Source organism: Gigantopelta aegis, chromosome 15 (assembly GCF_016097555.1).
Source record: "Gigantopelta aegis isolate Gae_Host chromosome 15, Gae_host_genome, whole genome shotgun sequence".
Taxonomy (NCBI): Eukaryota; Metazoa; Mollusca; class Gastropoda; order Neomphalida; family Peltospiridae; genus Gigantopelta; species Gigantopelta aegis.
In genome coordinates this window covers 45,994,727-46,010,703 of record NC_054713.1, presented here as the reverse complement: position 1 = coordinate 46,010,703, position 15,977 = coordinate 45,994,727, and the positions used below count along the sequence as shown (strand labels likewise).

General features: G+C 34.3%; 1 protein-coding gene across 1 annotated transcript in view; it reads left to right on the top strand.

Moving 5' to 3' along the window:
• Positions 1–1,008: 1,008 nt before the first annotated feature.
• The window catches only part of LOC121390533, a 36,752-nt gene continuing 21,783 nt past the window's right edge, over positions 1,009–15,977 (top strand). The window contains exon 1 of the mRNA XM_041522365.1: positions 1,009–1,116. Within this exon, the coding sequence (XP_041378299.1) occupies positions 1,069–1,116 (48 nt within the window). The 5' untranslated portion in view covers positions 1,009–1,068. The remainder of the gene's footprint in view (positions 1,117–15,977) is intronic.

The following is a 15,977-nucleotide window of genomic DNA, read 5'->3' as shown; positions in this document are numbered from 1 at the left end:
AGTTAAATTTCTTCGTGTTGCAATTTGTTTAAGGTTATGCCCTAAAAGCGACTAAAATGACTGGACTAATCCTGGTGGCTACGATTAAGTATTTCCCCTGGCAGTGACATGCCATGTGAAAGTAATCACTGTGGATGTAACAAAGCAGGAATGGCATGCTCAGTTTTCTGTGCCTGTCAGCAACAGGATGCAACGTCAATATGTCACAACAGGATGAATATTCTATTACCTGACAGTGATGATGAAACAAGTGCAGAAGGGGAAGATAGTGATCAATGACAATAACACAGATGATTGACGATGTTTGTTATAAGAAATATTTTAAAACCAAATACAGAAATATGTATACTTACTCTGGTTTAGTGACTTATGTGTAAGTACATGATATACAGATCATTTACGTAGCCAGATTTGATGTCATCTTTGAATATAAATTCGTAAAGAAATCAATAAATATTGTGTATTCTTAGAGTAGCATTTAGTTGGTCAGTGTTGAGTTCATTAGATCTTATAACAAAACATTAGACTCCTTACTGTATCATTATTAGTCAGAGGGTCTGGAGTTTGGGGGGGGGGGGGGGGGGGGGGGGGGGTGGGGGGGGGGGGGGGGGGGGGGGGGGCAAGGGGGCATGCGGGGCCACAAAGACTATCGGCCAATACTAAGGTCGACGACAGTAACTTTTCGCACTCTTTTTTTTTTGGTTGTGTACACAATAAATATAACATTAATTTTTTTAACAGTAATTTGTTTTATACGATATGGTATATAGCCCAGGGGACCTACATTTTTATTTGATAAAACACAAATATATACCAATAAAACAATAAAAATGGAACATTATACAGTATAGTTACATAATATAATGCATAAGTCGCAATGTCATGTTACACAACACAAGAAAATCTCAAAAACGCTTGAGGCTGATTCATGAGGCTGAAGACTGTTTTCTTGTCTGCTGCAATACCTGTGTGGGTACAGTAAAAAGGTAGAAATTAACTACCTGAGAATAATCATGTGATGTCGTGAAATAGAAATATCTAGAATAGTGTGGGGTTTTTTACGTGATCATGATGTACGCTGAATCTGATTGCAACTTGTTTTGTATGTTTGGACAGGTTTGTTCATCTTTATCGTAAAATTATATAGCTTTGTTATCCAGCAGTTCATCATTTGTTGCCAGGTTGACCACAGCAGAACTCGATGTTAACACGAGAGCCATTGCGTAGCCCAAAATCATGAAATTGCCAAATAGTATCCTCAACATCCCTAACTACAGGGGTGCACAAATGTGAAATTGTGATAGTTGCCCGGTGGGCAACCAGTAGCTGAAGTTTGGTTGCCCAACAAAACAACATCATCTCTTGGTTGCCCACATATTTCTTAAAAATAGGGACCGCGGACACTTTTTAAATATGACAAGAATGATATTGATTGTTTGCTATACTGAAGAAATACCTTTAAAAGAATTTAAAAAAAAAAAAAAAAAAAAAAAAATTCAATTAGCCCTGACCCCCAAAAAAAATAATTTGTAATCAGGGTAGGTAACTCCGTTTTGCAAAAAAAAATAAAAACCCAAATAGTTTGGCACACTCAAAATTGTAGGAATGTATTCATTATTTTCAAATAAAACACCTTCAGTACCATTAGTATAATCGACTAATTGGTCATTATAATGCCCATCCACCCCCAAAAAGGGTTCAACATAAGAAAACGGCCATTTTTGTTGCATAAGCATATATCATACGACATGTGGAATGTAATAAAATTCATTTGTGCATTACAAATTAACATTACCATCATCGTCATGTGCTACATGTAACTCCTCATTCGTTACCCGCATTATCACAGCATTCAATTGTACAGAGTAAAGAGCATCAGTCGGCCATGGAAAAAGTGATATACAGGTCAATGGTCAATATGTAAGAGGACAAAATGTGTACCATTAATGTTGTATCTCTGTCAAAATGTCAACTTGTGTGTGTGTGTTATATGAGAGATAGAGAGAACAGAGAAGAGAGACAGAGAGACAGTGAAAGAGGAAAAGAAGGACAGAGCAAGAGAGATAACAGATGTATGTTAGGTTTTGGCAAATTGAGTTTCTTCATAAATACAAAATTTGGAATAATTGCAGAATTCTTCATTGTTGTTTGTATGGCTTATTAGCCAGCCTGTCTTTGATTTTTAAAAAATAAGTTAGTGGCATTAAAAAACAAAATTACATCACCCATGCTTTGTTATTGAGACAATTATATACACATTTAGTGCTGTCAGAGGTGTGCAAACAGTGGTTTAATTGGTGAAACGAAAAGTCAGAGAATACATGGTTAGGATTTTAAAGGGTTTTTTACACATTAAGTATAATGTCAAAGTTGACATTTTTACCTGGGTACCACTTTAATTGATTACAGCCAGTGCTCCACAACTGGTGTAACAAAGGCTGTGGTGTGTACTATCATGTCGGTGGGATGGTGCATATAAAAGATCCCTTGATGCTAATCGAAAAAGAATAGCCCATGAAGTGGCGACAGCGGGTTTCCTCTCACAATATCTGTGTGGTTCTTAACCAAATGTCTGACACCATATAACCGTCAATAAAATGTGTTGAGTGCATCGTTAAATAAAACATTTCCTTCCTTCCTTCCATTTTAATAGTTGATATTTTGACTTGATATTTTTTCCAGTGACATTTTGTCCTACATCCGTTAATTATAAAGATGTGGTTATAGGGATTATTTTTATGTGATTCCCTAACAACAGATGTGTCAGGGCCACAATAAATGTATTCATAATAACAAATCATTGAAAATGTAAACAAATATCCGCCATCTTGAATTGTAGTAAACAGACAAACAGGAAGATGTTGTTAACGGGCGATCACAGTTATACAATAAATCAAAACATCTAAATTTTGTCATGTACTGCAAGAGTAATAAATTAAATATAATTACCTCACAAAAATAAATACTTGCAATAACGACAACACCACTATTTTTCAATAATTAAATGCAATATCGCTACTTTTTCACTTTGCCACTGAATAAAACGTAAAGTGGCAAGTAACACGAGTTCTATATTTGTTATAAAGTTTTATCAATGTATTTTATACCTGTTACAAGTACTGGTATTCTTCCAATATTAAACAATAAATGTTTTATAGACGTTAACTAACATGTGTTTTTCAAACCTTGCATTCGGCAATGGTGTAACGGATGTGAGTGGTGCTATCAGTCTTCCGGTGCGGTCTCTAATAAAAAGTTTTACGAATATAATTTTGAACCGTCTTTAAAATGAAACTGAAATTTAAAATGTTTTTATTATTATCATTACTTATCAGTTTAGTTTTATTTCTTTTTTAACATTATTTATCTACAGCTCATCTTTGCTTAGGCTGAAAAAAAGTTTGTTTTGTTTAACGACACCACTGGAGCACACTGATTAATTAATCATCGGCTATTGGATGTCAAACATTTAGTAATTCTGACTCGTAGTCATCAGAGGAAACCCGCTACATTTTTCCTAATGCTGCAAGGGATCTTTTATATGCACTTTCCCACAGACAGGAAGGCACATACCACAGCCTTTGTCCGGTTGTTGTGCACTGGTTGGAACGAGAAACAACCCAATCAGCTGAATGGATCCACAGAGGTGGTTCGATCTCGCTTGGGCTGTCACAGTCATAATACTTGATGAACTCAGGGCTCATCCAAGATTGAAAATACCTGTTGCCAAAAAAATTGCCAAATGGGATTTTTATTTGGCAAATTTGCCATAATGAAAATGTTTTAGCCAAAATTGTTTTGTGTAGTACTGTATAGAGTATTTATATATGAATATGAAACTTGTATCTTTTTCAGCTAATTATGTACAAACTGGAATACATCTGAATAAAAAAATTATCCCGATCAAAATCAAAGACAGCAATGGGGGTAGGGGCAGTTAATATATTACTTTGATTTTTCAGTGGGTGAGGGGAGATATGCAGAGTTGGAAGCCAATGCCCTCTGCAAACACACCCAAAATTCTAAGGCCTATGGCATTAATAAAAATCTGAGAGCCAATACTCTTCTCAGTGCTCATTATTTCTGTAAAATAGCAATCTTTATTTTGGTTTGAACTGCTTTTAATTGTATTTTAAAAGAACCCATCTATTCCACACCCCAACAGTTTCGTAATTTGCGCCATTTTGTTGATTCCCGCATAGTGTTAAATGCTTGTTGTTGATATCAGCTTGTAAAATACGTAGCCTAAGAATGCTGACTTCACGTTATGACAACTATCCATTTACGTCAAAAGGTTTTGATTAAAAAGATAATGAATTCAAATTTTACCGTCTTTTTAAAATCTAGCTAACTTTTGAGATGTCACCTCACAGTCAACAAATTTATATAATATTTTATCTAACAAATATGATTATTGTAAACTAATTGTATTCATTGTACATTTAACCGCAATTTGTATACTCTCGAGTGCCTAATAAACATAGGGGCTGAATAAGCATAGGGTCTGGAAATGTGTCTAAAATCAATTAAAAGTAGGGTGCGGAATTAGCATAGGGTGTGGAATTTTTTTTTAAAACCAATAAGAATAGAGTGCGGAATTAGCATAGGGTCTGGAAATTTAGCTAAATTGTAAAAATTGACTTGTAATAAAAACAGAATTTGGTTTCATGTAAAAATAAAAATAAGTGTTTTGGAAATAACAAAAATATACTATTCAAGTTTTGTTATTTAATTTAGAAAACAAGCGGCTCAGAAATAAATAACTTGTAGTAAATTCCATAGTATGAAAAAATGTGATCACTATAAACATATGTTTCTATTATCTAACTGTTACAACTGTGTTATTGTCACACACAATTAGTTAAAACTGTAAGTGTGTTTGTACGTTTAAATGAAATTATGATAATTAATGTGAGACGAGATTGCAGCTTTGAAAAAAAATCCAAAAGTTCCAGGCTTAAAAACCAAAACAATGAGGGTGGATGACAGCTCGCTAGATTCATCTCCTATATTTAACACATGGTTAACAAGACGTAATTTCATCAACTTAATTTTTACCTGTAACATTCTTTATTTTTAAAGCATAGGTGGGGACACTTATGATGCCAGGGGCTGGCATGCATAAATCTCAGCTGAAGATTCACAAACAACTGTGGTCATCGGCCATGCCAGCTGTTAGCGGAACGCGCCGGAACTGGAACGCAGTTAGGGGGTGTAACTCTGCCTAATTTTTATCGCTAATTTCTAATACTCTATTTGCAAGTGAAAATAAAAAGGTTGAGTGGAATTTGTAATGTAAAAAAATATATATGTATAAAAAGAGGAAAGAATGTTGATAAAGTTTGGGCCAGTTCCCCTTATCCTAAAGGAACTGTACTTTATCTACTCTAGTATACATAGCTTAAAAAGTCATATTTACCTTTAAGAATTCGGTACTCCCGTCTTCAATGTTTGGTGAAAAGATGAAGTGTTGAAGTGTAATTGATTAATTTGCTTGCAAGACTGTTGCATCGATTTACAGGCGAGCACTCAATCGAACGCATCCTTGGAATTTACCCAACCGAATAAAACCGAACCGAGCCGAGCGATAAAAACAAAATGGCGGCCAACAATGTTCGTAAACGTGTTTACATTTTGTCGTAGAGTAACATACTTTGTTGTGCCTTAATGGTTCAAATGATCAACTAAGCAGAAAAACAATGGGTAGGACTTTCTTTTGGCACTGTCATGTATAAAGAACATTATAAAATTTTAATACTTATCATAAATAGTTATGGTTGGGGTTAGGGTTAGTGACAGTGCCAAAGGAAAGTCCTTCCAAACAATGTATGTATATTAATAAATAAATAAATAAATGTATTATTTGACCACAAAAGTTGGCATTTTATTTGACAACTCGGAAAATTGTAAATTCCGCGATTCCGTGATCGCGGAAAATCGGTACCATTTGCTAAATTAAGAATTGTAATAAGCGTTGGGTGCCGAATTAGCATAGGAGGTTACATTTTTAAAAGATGTAATTAAATGTAGGCTGCTGAATAAGCGTAGACACCAAATTTTTTTCACAAATTTAATAAACGTAGGTGTACGTTTATTTGGCACTCGAGAGTAAATACTGCATGTTCCTTTCCCGCGATCGTGAAATGCATGAGTGCGAAATTAACAAAGACAACAGAAATAAACAAACGAAACAGCAATTAAGTATTCATTAATGCGAACAACTATTTTGTGGTAGCGCTTTTTCTCACAAATTTACATCAAGATTTACTTGCGTGTAGTCATATTGTTCAGTGTCTGCAACAATATATTTTGACACGTGCAAGTTGCCGTTAAAATTAATAACTCTGATTATTAAAATAAGCAAACATTGTTATGCTGAATTCTTGATGACACCACTTCTCGTTACCAGTCGCGAGATCCCTGTTAATATTTGGTATTATTATTATATGTTAGGTGTCGGATAGATTATGTAGCCGATTGTTCACATCGGAAGATAGAAAATGGCTTAGCCAAATTTTTAGCTCAGAACTGGATGCTTGTTGGTGTAGTTTGTGGCCTTTCACATGTCTTGTGCCCTTTGCTAATAGCCACCATTCTGAAACGTATCTGTCTGCATTGAACTCGTCAAAATCATGCACGGTGGACGCTGAGTGGATGACAGCGTTAGGGTGGATATTTATATTGCCTGTCAGTCAAGTTATCAGTTTCAATACTTTTGAATTGCCTGTGACTGTCCGAGTGTCGGGAAGTTTTGTTTTTCATTTTACTTGTTTTATGATTTTCTTGGTTGTCCGCCGGGGCAACTGTTTGACAAAGAATGGTTGCCTGCAACATATTTTGGTTGTCCCGGGCGTGCGGACAACTGATTTGTGCACCCCTGCTAACTGCGTTCTGCTTCCAATTCCGTTCACTTTGTTTTCTCGTGCACGGTTCGCGCAATCAACAACCAATTTGTTGTCATCGGCATGTCGTTCATTTATGAGGTTTATCTTCACAGTTGGTAAAATGAAGTTTAATCATGGAAAAATCAAGTTTAATCTTGGAAAGATCAACTTTTATTACCCTCCTGGTGAAGATATAGCGGTGTCGTACAAATTTCGTACGCACCACCAGGTGCGTATTACAAACTGTATTTTGATTTGTCAACAGGGAACAGTCAATTTCGATTGGTTGGACAGCGACCTTATTAGCATAACGGGACTTTTTTTTTCATTCATAATTAATGTCAAGGTCAGTAACATCCCACAACTTTTACTACAAATGTCATTCACCAATTCAGCAATGTCATTCATTAAAAGTTTATGTAAACTAGACCGTGCGAGAAATATTTTTAAATAAAAAATAAAAATAAAATAATGAACAGAACAATAATTAAACATATTTTATTTATTATGTACATTTTTGGTCTACAAATTGTTATTGTCAGTTGTGATTTGTGAATTCATCATTATTACGGTCGACGACAGTCACTTTTTGGACCCTTGTTTTGGCTTCATACATGATAAATGAAACGTATCCAACGTTAATTTTTTTCATATGATATATTTGACAAAAGGTACTTTTTTATTTTTTAAAACTTAAACTTAATATTGTTTGTAGAATTATGAAAAATTTAAATATACCGACCTGTAAACAGCATTGTTTGCTTGTTGTAGAAATTTAACAGGGGTCAAGGTTAGTAGACCAGTTTTTATTTTAATGACGAAGCATTGTAATAATATAGCTAATTTTGAATTTGAATGACGTCAGAATTCCAATGACGTCACTTTGCACCTCCTTACAATAACCAAAAATTGGGTACATGACGTTTCCGTTTTAAGAATGCTGGAAAAAATCCAATGCAAAATTTCTATTGATTTTGTTTGTTTTTTGGTTTTTTTTTTAACATTACTGAAGCACCTGAATGTGTTTGAAGAAAATTCTGTAATTAAAAAATTGTACATTTTATGAAATATGGATTTCAAGTGAAATTACGGTAAGATATGCTATATTTATTGTGTACAAAGCTACACGTTTTTAACTGCAAAAACACTTATTCTCTTATTCTTTGGATTTTTGGTCAACAAATTGTTATTGTCAGTTGTGATTTGTGAATTCATCATTATTAGCATAACCAGTGGCGTAACGGGAACATTTGTTTCTTGGGGGCGTTTTGTTAAAATATTGAATTATGCATTAGTTTTACCCATTTTTCACCCAATATGAAAATAAACATATATTTATGCATGTACCTCCATCGGGAAGTACGTCTACACCATTCCCCTGAAAACGTCACTGAGAAGTAGCGGAAGTACAACAAACTATTTCTCAATGCGGCAGTACGTAGTCGTGCACCGGCTAGTTATGCAAATCAACATCCGGTCTTGAATACAAAATTGATTGATTGATTTATTTATTTTTCGTGATTTAAAGGAGGGTAATAAAAAATACCACACTCGTTTTCGCTAGATATCATTTTTACGAAACAAGTGAACTTCCCAAACGTATCTGACCTCACTTTCGTTCGGTCAGATACGTTTGGGAAGTTCACTTGTTATATATATTCTATATTAATCTTGGAAAAATCAACAACTTTTAATATATTGAATAACAATAGATAGAAATATCACACTATTGTAACAGGGACACATACCTTTAAAATATCAATTAACAAACTAAGTTTAGATTAAAATATCACAATATTGTAACAGGGGTATGTACCGTTAATATATTAATATTGTTAATTAATACATTAAAAGGTATGTGTCCTACTTCAATACTGTGTGATATTTATATCTAAACTTTGTTAATTAATATATTAAAGGGACGTTGTCCTATTACAATACTGTGTAATATTTCTATCTAAACTCTGTTAATTAATACATTAAAGGTACGTGTCCTACTTCCTACTTCAATACTGTGTGATATTTCAATCTAAACTTTGTTAATTAATATATTAAAGGGACGTTGTCCTATTACAAAACTCTGTAATATTTCAATCTAAACTCTGTTAATTAATACATTAAACAGAGTATGACAAATATTTTGAAAAGTCACTAGCCACAGGGCTAGTGGGTTTGTCAAAACCACTAGCCCACCAAGATAAAGCACTAGCCCAAATTCCTGATAAATTATAACTGGATTTTTATATAATTTTTGTAACATTACACATTTACGAGAATAATACAAACTCTTAAATCATGTTGTAACTTTCAGTTTTTTGTTGTGTCATATGTTTGGTCTTTTGTCAAGTGTGATCCATCGTCATTGTCCCGTTTTCGCTTTTGCCCTCCCCCCAGGGAAAAATAATTAAGCAAACTCATGGTTGGTATCTAAACCCACTATCAAACGAATTAAATTTAAATGACAGTGTGACACACGGTAACAGATAGTTCAGTGTATTTGGTAGTTGGTTATATATTTAGGGCCTACTATTTATGTCACCAGGAACGGTGATGCCAATTGCTCAAATACAGGGCATTATCCTGTGTCAGACCGATATCAAAAGAATATAACGGCAACATCTAATCCGTTGTTAAATGATGAACAAAAAAGGTATTATTTTGTATCCGCAGCTGTGACGTATTATTCAAACTGCTACACCTAATAGGCCAAACAGAGTCATTGCATATGCGGTTGTTTTCCTAATTGCCAATAACCACATGTCAGCGAAGTGTTAAATTAGAAAACAATAGGTAAATAAAACAAATACTGAAATTCAAAGCATGGCTGGGGTTTACTTGATTGAGATTAACCTGTTGTCGTGATTGGTGATTTCCAAGTTCTTAGCTTAAAACATATGTGCGAGATTAACTACCACGTGACTTGTCCAACCAATCAAAACACCATGTCATTAGACTTATTTCCTGTACCAGAAACTTCAAAGGGAAAAGTAAACAATTCATGCTGTAACTGTGACGATGTAGAGATAGCATGTTACTGCAGTTTGCAGACTTAGCTCAAGTAGATTATTATTATATACTGATAGCGTTGTTGATATTATTCAATGACAAATGTCACAATCAAATATATTAAATGAAATTTCAGCCGAGAGAAAAAGAAGAAAAGAAAAAAACCACGATCGAGCGATAACGAGCTAGTGGTTTTACATTTCTCACTAGCCCGAACTTAAAAACCACTAGCCACGGGCGTCGGGCTAGCGGATTTGTCGAACTCTGCATTAAAGGTACGTATCCTACTTCAATACTGTGTGATATTTCAATCTAAACTTTGTTAATTAATATATTAAAGGGACGTTGTCCTATTACAATACTGTGTGATATTTCTATCTAAAATTAGCTTGTTAATTAATATATTAAAGGTACGGGATCCTACTGCAATACTGTGTGGTATTTCTATCTCAACTTTGTTAATTAATATATTCATATAATAATACATAGTATTGTAGTAGGACCTCGTACCTTTAATATATTAATTAACAAAGTTTACATAGAAATATCACACAGTATTGTAGTAGGACCTCGTACCTTTAATATATTAATTAACAAAGTTTAGATAGAAATATCACACAGTAATGTAGTAGGAGCCTGTACCTTTAATATATTAATTAGCAAACTAAGTTTAGATAGAAATATCACACAGTATTGCAGTAGGACCCTGTACCTTTAATATATTAATTAACATAGTATTGTCATAGGACCACATGCCTTTAATATTTGTATTGTAGTAGGACAATGTACCTTTAATATATTAACAAAGTTTAGATAGAAATATCACACAGTATTGTAATGGGACCACGTACATTTAATATATTAATTAACAAAGTTTAGATATAAATATCACACAGTATTGAAGTAGGACACGTACCTTTAATGTATTAATTAACAATATTAATATATTAAAGGTACATGGCCCTGTTATAATATTGTGATATTGTAATCTAAACTTAGTTTGTTAATTAATATATTAAAGGTACGTGGCCCTGTTACAATAGTATGATATTTCTATCTAAACTTAGTTTGTTAATTAATGTATTCTAATGGTGTACTATTTAATATAAACTTAGTTTGCTAATTATTATATTAATGTAACGTGTATTATTTAAACACCGTTTGATATTTTTATCTAAAACTTGGTTTGTTAATTAATATATTAAAGGGACATTCCTGAGTTTGCTGCATTGTAAGATGTTTCCGACTAATAAAATATTTCTACGATTAAACTTACATATTAAATATATTTTCTGGTTTAGAATATCAGTGTCTGTATATTCAATGTGTTTCTGGTTGTCTTAAAGGTAGACTAAACTCCAACAAGAGCCGTATGTGTTGGAAAGATGCATACCCGGACCACCAACATATACTGACACTTTAACAAATGAAAAACATATAATTTTAGAATTAATAAAAAAACATGATTATTACTACTAACTGGGGGCAGCCATTTTGTTTTGTTTTTGTTATGTCTGGTGGTATAGTTTGGGGCGAAGTGACTTCAGCTCAGGTCGAACTTTTCCATTATGCACAGTGTAAACATCAACCTGACTTGTAAAACAACATAAATGACTTGATAGTATGATAAACTATTTAACTAAATATATTTCAATGTGCATCAATATAACGAAATGGAGTTATATTTTTTCTCTTTTAAAATCCAAAGAAAAAATGCATATTATTAAGCCTATTGGTAGGCTACGTTGGAGCAAAAATTACCACTCACAATACCCAAGTGATACTTTTCTTTGGGACGACGTAATTGGTCAGTTTTGTGATTTTAGATGGGAAAGTCTACTTAATCGAGGGTTTTACAGAATTACTTACAGTAATAAAGCTGGTAAAGTCCATTACGATTTGAGGTTATCACACATTACCCTGTGATCTTAATAAAAGAGGCACGTCTTTTTTGTGTGTCTAGGGACCGTCTAAATATACACCTGCCAATCAAGAACCACAGGTACAGGCCACGAAAAAGAAAAAAAAAGACCAATTAACCAAGAAAACACTCCGACTATTATTTCAGTACGTGGGTTAATATATATACAAAATATAATACAGTTATTTCAACACTGACAATGGTGGTTTATTTTGTATTGAAAAATAAACCACATATACACGTTGCTGTGTTACTGGGATGAAGATTATTACAGAACATTGCGATGCATCCGCAAAAATCAGGTATGCTTTGTTTCTTCAGTTCGAAGACTAATTCCTGAAGTGACACGTTAGGTATTACGTAACCACCAGCTCGCCAGAGGGCGTATTCACTGGGATGGTACAAAATGGCTGCGCCCGTTATATATAATAGCCGTCACATTTAACCGTTTTATTAATTAACTATACGATTATACTTGTTGATATTAAGCAATAATGTGCATTATGTATCGTTGAATATGCACACCAGTCCAAAAGCCTTGCTTTAGCATTCCTTTAATATTAGTAAGAAGCCCAAACTGGATTTTGTCTTCAAATAATTTCGTACGTCCGAAAAAAAATTGTTTTTGGAAATAAAATGAAATTTATCCTAGTACAAATATTAGTACTATCATAAACACGTTTAATATACAGCCACTAATATTTTATGCAGAAAAATATATTTGATATGTAATTACTGTCACAGATGGACGAGAGATTTGACTATCAGTAAGACATATTGTCCAAGAAACAAGTCCAACAACAAAACATTTCAACAAATTTATATACAAAATGACAATATCACTCCAAACACATCACTACCCCAACCTTAAATTAAACCCCCCAAAAAACTGTATTCTGGTATCCATGGTAAGCCAGTCTGAGCCAACTCGCTTCTAGTCAATGTTCGAGCCTTAGTCAAATAATCATTTTGAACCAGTTCAATTTGTATCAGTATAAACTCATCTGAAATTCACTGCAGACATCCTAACAACAGTCCGCCACCACACTAGTCTGTAGACATCTCTTGCAGATGGTTCTCCTAGAGTCCCGCTGGTCACATCTGTGTCATCCCTCACACCCAGTTATAGCTCACATAGCTATCATAGCTCACATAGCTATCATAGCCCTCGTAGATTACATACTTCTCGTGGTTCTGGCTCACGCTCAAACCCAAAAGGCTGAAACAAAAATGTGTACAAACTATTGTAACACAATAAACCAAATTAACCGTAACCCCTTGTTTTGTACCATATTTACTCCTGGCGCACAACACAAATTACGCTTAACTCTCTAATATGGTCAGTTACACAACTGAAAACATACACTATACACACACCCAAGTATCCTATAACAAAGTAAAACTACCTAAGTTATAGCACCTGATTATGCACTAATATACAACACCACTTGCATGTATATCTAAATACAAACAAATAAACAACCCTATTAATAATCACCACAAACAAATTACAATTAACTAAATTGCCCTGTATTTGAGTCTTGGGGAAAAATATAGTCAAACTATCTGTCCAAAAGACTAAACCACATACCTCCTAAGAGCCATTTCCCAGTCAACTTGCCTGCTGGAAACCTTGGCAAATGACCGGCCTCGGTGGCGTCGTGGCAGGCCATCGGTCTACAGGCTGGTAGGTACTGGGTTCGGATCCCAGTCGAGGCATGGGATTTTTAATCCAGATACCGACTCCAAACCCTGAGTGAGTGCTCCGCAAGGCTCAATGGGTAGGTGTAAACCACTTGCACCGACCAGTGATCCATAACTGGTTCAACAAAGGCCTTGGTTTGTGCTATCCTGCCTGTGGGAAGTGCAAATAAAAGATCCCTTGCTGCCAATCGGAAGAGTAGCCCATGTAATGGCGACAGCGGGTTTCCTCTCAAAATCTGTGTGGTCCTTAACCATATGTCTGACGCCATATAACCGTAAATAAAATGTGTTGAGTGCGTCGTTAAATAAAACATTTCTTTCTTTTTTCTTTGGCAAATGCACTGATGAACAGACAGGTGACATTTACCTTTCCCACAGCTTGCATGCTTTTTACCTGCAGCTTAATTTCCCACTGAAGAAACTCAATATACTGCTCATAAAAAGTTATGACAACGTTTTCACAATTTACCCAGTATGCTCATGCTCTACCAGATATGACAAAATATTGGGCATTTATTATATAAACCCCCTCTAACATAAAATACATAAAACTAATCTTTTCTGTGACGATTACAATTGTTAAAAAGTCTGTTAGTCGATAACATCTTAAACACTGCAGCAAAGTCAGGAATGTCCCTTTAAAGGTTGTTGATTTTTCCAACATTATATGTAGGCAAATAGAATTATTTTATTGCGTTTGGTGGCACTAATACGCTTCTGTAGAACGGTTCAGGAACATTTTCGTAAACAATAAAGTTAAGAAAAGTACAACCGTGTCAGGTGTATCAACACGTCCAGTGATTCGGCACACTTGGTATTTTGCTCAAGTATGCTTCTAAAGGAAGTTGTCATGTTGTCGGGTTTTTTAACGAATTAAAGTTCAATTCCTTTTTCAATGAGTAATCAAGTATCAACATATTTATTGTTTAGGGTGCAATTAAATTAATTTTTTTAGAATTATCAATAATTATATCATAATTTCAAAATAAATAGTTCACCTGTTTTTGTGTATATAAACGCGAAGTAGGTCAGCCTTATTGATATTAAGAATGTTAAAACCAGTCTAATAACACCTTTCCTGCATTTTTAAAATTGTAGTAAACGGTATAATTTAAAAAGTTTTTGGTTATTTTTATTTAAACTGACAAATGCAGACAAAACAAAAGTTTTACACCTTAATTGACAAATAATAAAAGCAAATAAGATCCACATGTGTGCACAGTCCACCCGAGACACAAAAATTCCATGTAGGCATCTTAGTCATGCATGACAATGAACATGTATGCATCTGCAATATGGTGCCACTCAAGAAAACTATTCCGAAACTGATCATGAGATGGGTCATGTGTGATCGTTCATTTTCATGGTAATATTTTTAACAAGACAAAACAAAAAAGTACTAAAATAATCCTGGGACAATAGTGTAGCGTTTATGGGCTACAAAATGAGGTCATGGGCGGTCTATAAATAGCAGGGTCAATGATCCACATCTACTGCGCCGAATCACCGGACATGCAAATTGTTTTGGATACAAGGGGGGGCCTATATTTATGCACCATTTTAAAATGTTTATTTACTACAGATAATAAAACAATTTGTAGTGGACAGCACTGTAATTATCTAAATACAAAACTTTACAAACCACTAAAACCATTAATTTTACTAAGTCGTTTTTGTTTATTCCTTAAAATTACCGATATCGGATTCACATGACTCGTAGAAATTTACTTAAAATGGAGAAAGATGAATTAACATTCGCTGCGTGTCACATGACCTCACACGTGCCAGATTAACAAGGCCAAAGCATAATTTAATATTATTGCTGGGCAGTATACTGTATATACCGTTCGGTATCAATATTATGTCAATACCGATTTACCGTACGGAGCAAATTTCAAAATACCGAAATTTTGGTATTGAAAAATATTTCCCGGAAAGCACTAATAATATATCTGATGCAAAATGAGTTGGTATAAATCAAGACGAGAGCCTTGTGTATGGAATTTAATTGTATTTCGATGAAATTAGCAGGTGAGCCTTAACACAGGTGTACATTTAAAGCCGAGTATACCAAAAATAGCGCTCAATATCGGTATTGTGTCAATACCGTACCGATACCGAGGTAAATCACCCCATAAATGATACCGATACCGAGGTAAATCACCCCATAAATGATATCGATACTGAACCTCAAATTTCAATACCGCCCAGCTCTATTTAATATTTACAATTTTTAAGACCCCTGATGTTAGAATTGGTTTTCAATTATTATATTCCATCTGCAAAAGGTATGCAACATTTTAGTGCCAATTTAAAATAATTTTGAGTGTATAAATCAGTGTTCTACGTTGCGACCAAAATGGTCGCCAATGCGACCAAAATGTTGGCGTGGCGACCGATTAAATTTATTATCATCACCATCTGGTGACTGACTCCAAAAACCGTAACGTCTAAGTATTAAA